The sequence below is a fragment of the Cucurbita pepo genome, chromosome 4, assembly GCF_057944985.1.
Source record: "Cucurbita pepo subsp. pepo isolate OVF chromosome 4, ASM5794498v1, whole genome shotgun sequence".
NCBI classification, from domain to species: domain Eukaryota; kingdom Viridiplantae; phylum Streptophyta; class Magnoliopsida; order Cucurbitales; family Cucurbitaceae; genus Cucurbita; species Cucurbita pepo.
Window position 1 is genome coordinate 6960428 of NC_141801.1, and position 12111 is coordinate 6972538.

General features: G+C 38.8%; 2 protein-coding genes and 1 pseudogene across 2 annotated transcripts; 1 reads left to right on the forward strand and 2 right to left on the reverse strand.

Annotated features, from left to right (window-relative positions):
• The first annotated feature begins 286 nt into the window (after positions 1-286).
• Positions 287-2664, forward strand: LOC111793008 (uncharacterized). The gene is made up of 2 exons (XM_087123571.1): positions 287-1423; positions 1573-2664. Exon 1 carries the CDS (start codon positions 462-464, stop codon positions 1359-1361), a length of 900 nt encoding a protein of 299 aa, XP_086979697.1. The 5' UTR covers positions 287-461; the 3' UTR covers positions 1362-1423; positions 1573-2664.
• Positions 2260-7381, reverse strand: EMB1138 (DEAD box RNA helicase (RH3)). Its single transcript, XM_023674669.2, has 10 exons — positions 6826-7381; positions 6221-6357; positions 5730-6141; positions 5101-5199; positions 4421-4645; positions 3748-4125; positions 3512-3655; positions 3300-3395; positions 2870-3150; positions 2260-2698 (listed from the first exon to the last, which is right to left on the reverse strand). The coding sequence occupies exons 1-10, from the start codon at positions 7243-7245 to the stop codon at positions 2632-2634; spliced, it is 2259 nt and encodes a 752-aa protein (XP_023530437.2). The 5' UTR covers positions 7246-7381; the 3' UTR covers positions 2260-2631.
• A 1708-nt stretch (positions 7382-9089) lies between these two features.
• On the reverse strand, positions 9090-9694 carry LOC111792708 (pectinesterase inhibitor pseudogene; annotated as a pseudogene).
• Positions 9695-12111: the final 2417 nt, after the last annotated feature.

A 12111-nucleotide genomic window follows, 5' to 3' on the forward strand; every position in this document is an offset into this window, starting at 1 on the left:
ATGGATGAAATTGATGTAGATAGGATGTGATTGTTCGGGTCAATGTGGTTGATCAGGTCTCGAAAGAAAATAAATAAATGGAAATACATACATTTTTTACTATGCCTTCGAGGAGCCTCAACTCCTCTTTCTTTTGGATGAAAGTCCCACATCGGCTAATTTAAAGAATGATCACGAGTTTATAATCAAAGAATTCTATCGACATTGATACGAAGTTTTTTTTTTAGAGAAATCCAAATGAAAGTTAAGTTAGTTGAAAGTGGACAATATCGTTACGGTAAGAGGGGATGAGGGGATGAGGGGATGGGGGAGAGTTACATGATTTGCCATGCCTCTTTTTAGTTCAAAACTTGTTAAGAACTCGCAGGACAAGAGCATTTGCAGCGCACTCCGCCGAACAGCATCCATCTGCCGCATCCCCACTTACAGAGAGGGAGGTTAACGCGCAATTCGCTAAGGCTATGGCGAACAGAATAACTCGAGCCCTTCTTGTTGCCTGCACCACCATCGCCTCATCTCCTTCATCCTTCTCCCCCAACCCATCGTTTCTAAATCATCATTTTCGTTGCAGACCACCGACCATTTTCTATATCAACGCCTACAACAACAGATTGTTCGCCTACTCCTCATCTTCAGAAGCTAACAAGATCAACACCAAAGTCAATTTCTCAATCTCACACTCCGATGAAGACGAAGAAAACGATTTTCGGGTTGGGTCCGTAGAAGAAGTGGGCAAAACCAAAAATCTCCCACCGCCGTATGATCCCTTCAGCAAGAAGCCGGTTGTGGAAGAGGCGGTAGACCCAAAGAATTTGCAGGAAATCTTCCATAAGATGAGGACAGATGGCTTTTTAAACAATGCCGTCAAGATGTTCGACGAAATGTCTAAGGATGGTCTAACCCACGAGGCTCTGCAGCTCTTCTCTGAAATTAAGGACAAAGGTCACATGCCTGATGTTGTCGCCCACACAGCCGTCATAGAAGCCTATGTGAATGCGGGTCAGAGCAAGGAAGCTCACAAGGTGTACCTGCGAATGCTTGCCTCTGGAGTGACCCCAAATGCCTATACTTACACTGTTCTAATCAAAGGGCTTGCTGCGGATCCCAAGTTCGTGGGGGATGCGAAGAAGTTCTTGCTGGAAATGATGGGCAGAGGATTGCGACCCAATGCTGGGACCTACACTGCCGTCTTTGAGGCTCTTGTGAGGGATGCCAAAGTGGATGAAGCAAGAGGGTTGTTGGTGCAAATGGAGGCTAAGGGGTTTGTGCCTAATGAGAAGGATGTGAAGGAGATTCTCCATACCAAAAGGGGAAGGGGACCCTTGTTTAGGACCCTCATCAACATTCTCTTCAACAAGTAGTCGCACAAATTCCTTTACTTTGATCTTCACGATAACTAGAGATATCTATGCAATCTATAATGGTATTTATTACTCATCTTTATACCTTTCTTGTTTATTTTTGTGATTGCCTTTTCATAACTTGCAACTTATAGTTCTGTTGGACTGTTTCTTTGATGATTGTTGTCGTTGTTATTGGATTGACAATTAACAAGACAATCTTCACCCTTAGTTTACTCAGTACGGGAAGAACCATTCAAATTTGCTTAGATCTTCGGTATTGTAGATAATTTGTGCTGCTTAAGGGGTACATGATCGGAGTTGGGTTGAGGGATTTTTTTGGACCAACCCTGAAATTTTTAGGTTGGGTTTGGGTTGTGAAACAACTGAGCGTCGAGTAGAGAGAGAGTCGACGACGTCAGACGAGAGACACAAAGACAAGGTTGAACTGAGAAATGGGAATTGAGAAGAGAGTCCAATGGAGAAATAAAGAGGTGAGCGACCAACGACACACAGAGACGAGACGAGAGTGAGATGAAAATTGAGAAGTTGAACGACGACATACAGAGAGCTGAGAGGAGTCAAATGACAAACGAAGAAGACGAACACTGTGATGTGAGTGTGTGAGACCAGAAGTGCGAAGGCCAAGACTTCATTTCATTCACTTAGAGACGAAGTCTCGAACTCACGGTCAAAGAGTAAAGAGACCCTTTGGAGGAAGACGCAGATGAAGACTCATGGGCTTAGGCAAGGTTTTTGGGTTGGATCAAGTTGACCCAATAATTTAAATTTCAAACCCTACCGGGTTCCAAAAAATGAACCCGACCCAAATACCAAATCCTTTTAAATCCAACCCAACCCGACCCTTATTATTAATAAGGTTAGATGTTAAATATGCTCAACAAATTAGAAAATAAAGTTATAACGAGGGAATGCTATGCTGTTTTCATTTCTTCATTCTGTCTCTGGAACATATACATTCTACATGGGGGCGAAAAGGGGGGGATTCATATAATTCAATTCATACACAAAACAATCAACTTCTAAATGCATCACTGCGCAAAACTTAATAGGACAACAGACTGAGAATTGTTGGTGATGTTGTAACGCAGCATGAGAGTGAGCATCATTCCTGCAACTCTTTCAAGGAGAGCATATTGTAGTCGCCACTGAATATTAAGATAAATGCAACCTATAGCCTACCTGACACCAAAAACCTACTTACTTATAAGTCGCCACAAGAAACTAAAAGCTGAATCAAAAGTATATTTGATTGATGGCCGTGCTCCTCTCAATTGTTGGGGCATTCTGATGCCCTGTGCCCCATCCTTCCGCAGTTAAAACAGGACCCTCCAAATCTGCAATATGTATATGTATATTCAAATTACATCACTCTCATCCAGAATTCAGCATATGATATGGTTGTCAACATGTTCTTGATGAAAAATTACAAATAATATAATATTTTTAGGCAAAAGAAAAAAGAAGCAAAGTAATTTCCCAAATGAATTAGTAAAGAAAAAGTTTACCTATCCATGGACGATGATCTGCTTGATCGTCTGCTGCCTCCACCAATTAGCCAGTCATCTCCTGAGCTTTTAAAATTCCGGCCCCTGCTGCTGTTAGATCTAAAACCGCGATTTCGACTAAATAGATCACCATCATCATCGGAGTCTCGGCTGCTGCCGCCCCAGCCCCTTGATGTTCTGGAACCTCTGCGATCCCTAGAGCTATTTCGGCTACTTCTTTCTCGGCCAGAAAATCGTCCATAGCTGTCACTTGGGGGGCCATCATCTTGCAGAGGAGGTAACTACAAACAAAAAGTACGTTGACAGCCCAATGTTTATGATGGTCATACATCAAAGAGATAAGAAAACTAGTTTCGAAGCAATACAGGACTATTATTAATTAAGCAACAATTAAGATTGTGAGAGAAGGGGGAGGAAAGAAAACACATACCTTGGTGATCTTCAAAAGAGTATTTCCTTCCGGCAGATCCTTATTCAGCAATTCTTTTGCTATTTCCTCGGGAAGATCAAATACTGCTCCATTTATCTGGCATTACCAACATAAATATTTAATTGTTTTGTTGAAACAAAATTATATGCGTAGGAAATTTAAAAACAAAAGGCATGAAATAGGTGAAGCATGCTAAGATATGATATATTCACCCTTTCATCTGCAATTAGATGTATTTTTCCAACTTCATCTGCAGCTGGGGAATAAACGTCAGACAGAAATCCAGTGACCGACCTAGCAGACAAAAAGCCTCGAGAATAAGATGGATCCCTGGTGAGCTGCAATGTGACCCATCCCTGCAATAAATATGTTTTAGCTTCAATGACATAGCCATCTGGAATATAGTTTTTCTAATTAGATCAATCTCACAAACAGAACACTTAGTTACCTGTTCGTGATTGATAAGTGATCGTGATGAAGGAGGACGGGAGAACCCACTTAATTGTGCAAGTGCAGCTGCTAGAGCACCAGCTCCTTGTTCATCAATTAACTTCTGGGCAGTTGGAATGAAAAACTCAATAGACTCGGGATGAACTCCACGAAGAGTAACAACCACTTGCTCGGCTGATGATTCTAAGACCTTTTCAATGCCAGGCGGGTTTGCAAATTCAAATTTGCACCCCACATCACGCTCAAGAGATCTAACTGTTCTCCTTTGACTATTTGTAAACATTAAAATGGCAGTACCCTCTTTTCCTGCACGGCCAGTACGGCCAGAGCGATGTACGAAAGTCTCAGGATCATTAGGAAGTTCATAGTGGATAACCTGAAGTGAAGGTAAAGAGAGAGTCAAATCACAAAAAAATTCTATAAAAAATTGAACATTTTAGCATTGCGGTCTAACTTTACAAGCTAAAGAAAAATGAAAATTAAACTTTAACATGTTTACTACCCCAAAATGAACATGATAGCTTTATGACCTAGAGAACGACCAAAAATCAAAACATGTTTGAGTACCTTTCCTTTTTTTTTCTTTTTTTGTGGGGATTAAGGAAATAAGTTTCACATTGAAAATAGCAAACGGAATTGACAAAGATAAGAATAGAATCCAATGAAATTACCAAATCAACATTTGGAATGTCTAATCCTCGTGAAGCTACGTCGGTTGCAACCAGGACAGTAAACTTCCCTTGCCGGAAGCCATTTAAGGTTCTTTCCCGTTGATGCTGTGATATATCTCCATGCAATGCTTCTGATGTTATGGTATTAGCTAATGCCAAAGAGACTTCATCAGCATCACGTTTTGTCCGCGTAAAAACAATGGTCTTGCCCCCCTTAGCATAAACCTGAAATCATGACATTATTGGGGTCACACAAGAAAAATGATTTTTACAACAGGAAAAAACAGTAATATAAAAAGTGTGATTCTACCATCACATGAAAATTGAGATAACTTTTTAAATGGAATGAATATGTATAGATATACACACATACACGCACATGCTTATACCTATACATGATCAAGCTAAGTGTTTCGTATAAAAACAACCTTGGAGGTGAATACTAAGAATTTGGAGATAAAAGAATTAATCTTCCATTTGTCCTCGATGAAGGATAGATTTTCGATAATCGAAATTGATTTTTTACAAAAAGTTCAAACTTAAGGAATTAACCATTAACCACTTAAGACATCAAAGAACAGAGTTGCAGTTACGACGTACAAAAGAGTAAGTCCCAATAACTGGTATAAAGTGTATGAAGAAGACGGGGAGGGGGGAGGGGGGTATGCTTGAAAACTTACTGTTACAAGATCTCTGAGAATGGTTTGCTTTGAAGTTGCAGTAGTTAATATGGCATAAAGTTTGATCCCTTCAGCAAGTTTTTCATCTTGGTCGCCAACCTACAAATTTGAAACAGCGTGATTATTTTTACATAGCAGCAATCGATCTTTATATGGACAGTTAAATGCAACTTCTATCTCCAAAGTGAGTTGTTGCATCCCCTTAAAACTTGCAGTTGGCATTCATATTACAATTGGCTTTTTCTTTTGAACTCAAGGACACAGTAGAACAACCTATAAAACAGATCCTGTTCAATTAAGATCGTAAATGGCTTTTTTCCTTTTAACATACACTAGCTTGTCATGACAACATTGTCACATAAGAGATGCATAACAAATTAACTTCTTTCAATAAAATTGCATGCTCATATATCACTGAAAAGTTTTAAAAAAATGAACGAATGAAAAGGCAATGTATGAAAAGAAACAAGCTCGTCTCTTCAGGTACACCATAATCCAAAAAGCATGCATCTTTCGGCAAGACAATTTCATGGTTTATTTACAACAAAGCAGCCTATAAATTTGCAGATGTCAAAAATCAGAAACCTAAGTAATTACTTAAGATGATAAAAAAGAAGGTAAAAGATTACCAAATCAATGGTCAATGGATTGTCCAAATATTTGCGTGCAAGTTTCTTAACCCACGTTGGCATAGTAGCAGAAAAAAGCATGTTTTGTCGCTGAGATGGAAGCTTTTCTAAAATTACTTCCACATCCTCCTCAAACCCAACAGCAAGCATCTGATCTGCTTCATCTAACACTAAATATTCAACTTCACCCAAATTGAGGCTGTTACCATTTATTAGGTCTATTATTCGACCAGGTGTTCCAACTACCACATCAACTCCACGAGAAAGAGCGCTTTGCTGGGTAACATATGAAACGCCTCCATAAACGCAAACAGTGTTCAGATAAGGTGCAGATTCTTTTATCTCTTTTTCCACTTGCTTGGCTAGCTCCCTGGTGGGTGTTAACACCAAAACTCTAGGAAGACGTGAACGCCTGTCAACAAATACAGAAAAGTTAGAAAATCTGAGGCAAATCTCTATGTACCAGATTCCAGGAAGTCACAAAATCATACCTCCGTGGACTCTTTAATTCATCATCTTCAGTGATTTTTTTAATAATCGGTATCCCAAAGGCTAATGTCTTCCCAGTACCAGTCTTCGCACGAGCAATGAGGTCCCGACCTTCTAGTGCAGGGACAAGAACAGCTCTCTGTATTTTTCAAATTAAAAAAAAAAAAAAAAAAAGTAAAAATGCGATGACATCACTTGACTAATGAAATTAATCAACGAATATATCTTGTGACAAAACATATTTGAGATTCGAACATGATTCCCTCAAAAGAATTTACTTCAGCTTGTGTAATTAACATAACCTAGAAGACTAACTAACTTAAGAATAAAATGAATCTATATCATAAAAGAAGACTACACTTATTCATGGTCAATTCATAAACAAGCAAGGGTTCTGCAGCCTGCTCAAAATTTCTGCACATTGAATTATAATGTGAGCACTGCACACATCCTGGAACATTTTGAAACTTGAACTTAAGAGAAGAGATAATAAATTTTTAAGCTAATAGCTTCAACAAACTGAAGAGAATTCCTGGAAGAAAACGGAGAAAATCCACAACAAAAGGGAAGACAATAAAGAAAACCAACAGAGAGTGCGAGAGAGTACCTGAATGGCGAAGAGTTGTGTAATCCCACGCTTCTCAAGAGCATCAGAGAGTCGTTGGGGCAAGCCAAGTTTGGAAATGGCGAGCTCATCATCATCAGAAAATGCAAGAGAAGAATTAGCTTCAGAATCGATAAGACCATCATCATCCAACGAGTCTTTAGAGAAGCCATCAAGACTTCTAAAAGCCTCTTCGCTAAGGATGGAATTGGGAGTAGCAATTGCAGAAGAGCTGAAACCGGAGAAGTTGCGACGGCTACTACTACTACTTAAACTAGTTAAAGCTTTCAAGGAATTGAAGTGAGACTTATCAGCAAAAGAAAGAGAAGGCGTGGATGAAACCGTCGCCGGCGTGCCCATCCTTCTGTACATATCAAGATTTGGCGCATGATGAATTGCAGTAACTCCAAGAATGGAAGCCATCTCTTGCTTTCTCGAAGTCCCTTGAAGAAAAATCAGGGACTGAGAAACCAGAAGAAGAGGAGGGAAGAGGAGATGGGTTTATAGGGTGTGATACACAGAGCGATAAGGATAGAACGAATGGACCGAATGGGCTTACCCCCCAACTCTTTTATTGCAGAAATTTTAGATATTTACGATTATATGGGATGGGTTCTTACACGTCTCCCGGCTTTTTCAAATCCTTTCGCGGATGTGCCTAAGGATAAACCCTAATTTTTTTTTTTTTTTTTTTTTTTTTTATTTTGGGTTAGATTTCTTACCTTCTCTTGGGTCGGGTCGGGTTTGAGAAATCTTTTATTTGGGTTGGTTAGGTTAGTTGGGCTGATGACCCGAGTAGCCCGAATAAATTTCAAATATCAAATATTTAAGAGAACTCGACATGGGTTTCAAATACCAATAATAAGTATGGTAGAGTTGAGTTGGGTTGGATTGTAACCCTATTTTTTTTGGATTCCAACATAAAAAAGAATGTGAACTTTCACATCTTCTTAACTCGAAATGGCCGAGGGAGGAAAGGTTCCTTTTTTTTAGGGTACCCCAGGGAAGAGATCTAGTGGAGACAGGGTGTGGCTTATAGCTTAGAGGATTAGAGCACGTGGCTACGAACCATGGTGTCAGGGGTTTGAATCCCTCCTCGCCCACAACGGGCCAAAAAGGGAAGGATTTTGCCCCATTTGCCCTCTGGGGGTAGGAAAATCATAATCGAGATAGCGGACCCAAAGCTATGAAACTTGGGTGTGGGTATTTTGTGGAAATGGAATGGCCTATAACTTTATATTACTATAACTTTAGGAAGTAGCTTTCGAGTATAAATATTAACCTAAAATAAGCGTGAGATTGTCAAAGCACTAAAACTTGATGGTTCTATGAATGATTTGATGTAGACGGGTTATGTTGATTGACCTCCCCAAGGAATTGGATGAGCCTTTTTTTGGTCGGTGTATTTGACAAGAGAGGCTTCTTGGATTGATTATCTCCCAACGGAAATGAGATAGTAGGCGGATTACACATTCAAAGGTCTTGTGCCTGTACGATTCGTTTCATTTGATTTTGAAGTGAAAGAAGAAACGAAGGTCGGAGAAGTGAAAGATGATCAATTCTAGTGGAACGTTCTTGGCATGAAACTCAACACATCAAATCATGTAAAGCAGCATTAATGTCATGAGAAGACAATGCTCCTGCTAGAAGATATTATTTGTAATAATCCAAGCTCATCGCTAGCTGATATTGTTCTCTTTGAGCTTTACTTTTTTTTCAGACTGCTCGGTGCCTGGCTCTAATACCATTTGTAACAATCCAAGCAATAATCCAAGCTCATCGCTAACAAATATTGTTTTTAGGATTTTACAGTTTAAGATTCGAATCACTCACAAGGTATAGATTAGTTGGGTTATCGAGTCATATTAGATTTAGAGTGACTAAAATGTTGAAATGATACTCAAATTAAGGTTTAAAATGTTGAAGACCAGTAAGGTGTCCCTGTTTTTTCAGGGTGAGAAAATACCTCGAACATTATGTTCGAGTACCAGGGCTACGACACTGAAGTAACTCATGGGAAAATCTAAAACAACCTTCAATAAAAAGGTACCTATACCCAAAACCGACATAGGTGGGTAGGAGAGAATACGTGGAGCACGAGACAACTCTCTAAGGAACTCATAAAATAGTCTCAGTAACTTCGGGAGAAGAGGTGCCTCCTATTGTTTAAATGTTGTAATATTCCGTTCTCCTAAGTCAATTACTATTAAAAGTGACCGTTTTGATTTTATCAAAGCATGAGAGTAAAAGCGAAGATGTCGTCCAAATTTATAGGATTCAAACCAGACATATTATTGATTCATGGCATTACAAAAAGGAGTTACGCACGCCCAAGAAGAAGATTGGCTATAACCAAGATGATACTACAAATATCTTCCACAGTCTTTCCATTGCCCGACAGCGCCGATGGGTCCTTTGGCGGCTGTGCAAAGCTGTCCAAACAGTCGCCGGCCTCCGTCATGGCTGCAGACGCCTTAATGTTGACGCCATTGTAGTCACCTTTCCCCAAGTTGACCTTCCCATCCTCGATGTCGCCGGTGGCATTGTCGTAGAGTTCAGCACAGGTGGCATATCGCTCCTTAAGCTTGGGATTGGCTGCCTTGGACGCCAGGGACTGGGCGAGGGCACGGCTTTTAACAGTCTTGTCGTGGGCAAGGTTAAGGGTGAAGGTGGCCAGTCCTTTCAAGTTTGTGGTGCCAGCAGATTTCAACACGTTAAAACAAAAAGAAGGGTTTCTAGTTTTCTTGCAGATGGTGGAAGCGATGTTGTTTTGGGAAGCTGCATGATTGAAGAACAGAACTGAAAGGACAATCAAAGAGACTGCAAGAAAACTAGAAGATGCCATTTATTTTTTATTTATTTTTTGTCTGTTTTGCTCAATTAATTCATATGGAGGGTTTACATATTTATACGCTCACAAATATACCTTTTAATAGCTTTTTCACGTTAGAATTTTAAGTAAAACGCTATTAAAAGAAAAACAAACAAAAATAGAAAGAATATGTTATTGTGCCCACTTTTCTCGTGTGTTAGAAGGTCCTCCGCAATTGCATCGATGGGTGCACCTTTTGACTGACTACACATGAGAGTCGTAACTTTACTCTCTTCTTGTTAAGATTATGACCGTTCTCCACTTAAACTAATAATATTTATTTAAAAAAAAAAAAAAACTAAGGTTATTAATGTAATATTGAATAATATGTCTGACATAAATAACCTAAAGAATATATAGTATATGGATAATGCTAATACGATGACATACTGGAAATCTCTCCTTAGTGCTCGGGGAGGACGCTGGACACCCAAGGGCAATTTGGTAATTTTATAATATACATGCCATAATTATCCAAATGGTTCATTCTAAGTCCTAATCACACATATTCTAACTACCTAAGGTACATTATTGATATGGAAATCAACCCAAGGGAAAGTATGGAACGAATTACCTTGATGATCAAGATCAAGAGTAAAGAAAACTCGTTTCTAAACTCGTGATTCGAATCACTCCACAAGAGGTTTGATCAATACCACTTGAATGACTCTACATGTAAGTTCTAAACACAAGAATTTGCAAAGAAAGTTTAGCTCTCAACAAAGCTAAAATAGAAATTCTATTCTTAATTCCAAAATCTGATGTCTAATCAAAGAAAAGAAGTCTTTATATAGTCTTTACAAACCTTAACCTATATGATACATAACTCCAAAATTAAATGGGCTAGTAAATGAGAAATACATAACCTCCATATTAAAATGGCTAGTTAACGGTGGAATATAGTAACCTATATGGGTTACCATATAACCTTAACTTCTATATTTAAAACTAGCTTAAATATGAAAACAAATAGTTAAACTATAATTAAATAATGCAAATAATAAAATGTGCTTATTAGTCATCCTTGGACTATTTAATAAATTCAGCCGAGTTCATTAAATGCAACTTAAAGTGCATTTAATTCATCTCTGTCTTGAAGCTCAACTTTGCATAACATATAAGGGAGGTCTCCAACGTCTTCTAGAATTTCCTTTGATGAGCTCACCATAGCTTGAATATAACTGTATAAGGTTTGTTGTAGCTTCTTGGCTCTCGTCCTTGTAATTGGACCTTGAGGTATGGAAATTCGTTGGTCGTTGTTCATATCATTACTATTAAAGGCATTCCAAAAGTTGTAACATTCATACTTAATGGCCATAATTAGCCATTATGTAAATATAACCTAAAGTAAATAAAATGTCTTAAAATACAATAACTCTAAATTACTCTAAATTGTAACCCACCCAAAATTTATAACCATCAAACTTCATTCCTCTTCAATGTGACATGAATTGCAACCTCTTTTGATAATTTGGACAACATTTTCTTCGCATCTTCATTGAAGTATATTGTATGAATGATGTCTCTTGGTTCATATCAATTATGCTCGCATGCTAGCAGGTTCTAGCGATCCCTACAAGTATCACCTGCCTATAGTCCAGGTGGTTATTTATCGGGATGAAGTGTGCCATTCGAAGCTTTCTTTTTCCACTAGTTTGGATCCCTAAATTTTTTGAAAACTCGTTGGTAGGTTCTGAATCAAATGAAATTTAGGTTAGTATCAAAACCGATATGGAAAACAGTCGAATGGGAGTCAAATTAGGCTTAAAAGGGGTCTCACGTCGAGTCACGTTCCACCACATACAGAAGCCTCCTTGCGCATCACCATGCCCCGATATAGACATGTCTGAGAGGGGGTAGGATGCGTGTTTTTGTGCAGTCACGTGTCACAAGTAGATTGGTATCACAAGCACACTCTTGCAACAGCGGGACAATGATTATGCGACACTTGTTCTAACCCATCGAATAAGTCAGCCATGAAAAATTTGGACTTCGCGTAATCGTCAGCATATGCTCGAGCCTCGAGTTATGTTTAAGAGAAATGTTTTGAAAAACGTGGGTGGGGAAATGCGTTGAAAACAATTTGAAAAAAAAAAAAAAAACAATGTTATAAGCTTTAATAACGAACTAGAAACATACAAGCAAACTACTTACTGACTATTTATATACTCATTCATGCTACTTACACCTTATCAGATGAAGACTAGGTGACACGATCAAGGCGAGGGCGTGCATGAGCTAAGGGCTACTGGGGTTGAGGTATATCCATGTCTAAGCTTTTTCTTTGTTGAACCCTATCGGTGACACACTGTCTTACTTTTCTTTGTTGAACCCTTTCGGTCTACCCTCTTTCGAGATATCTCAATTCAACGTTTAAAAGCAAATCAAATCTACTCGATTCCAGATTGGTATTTTTA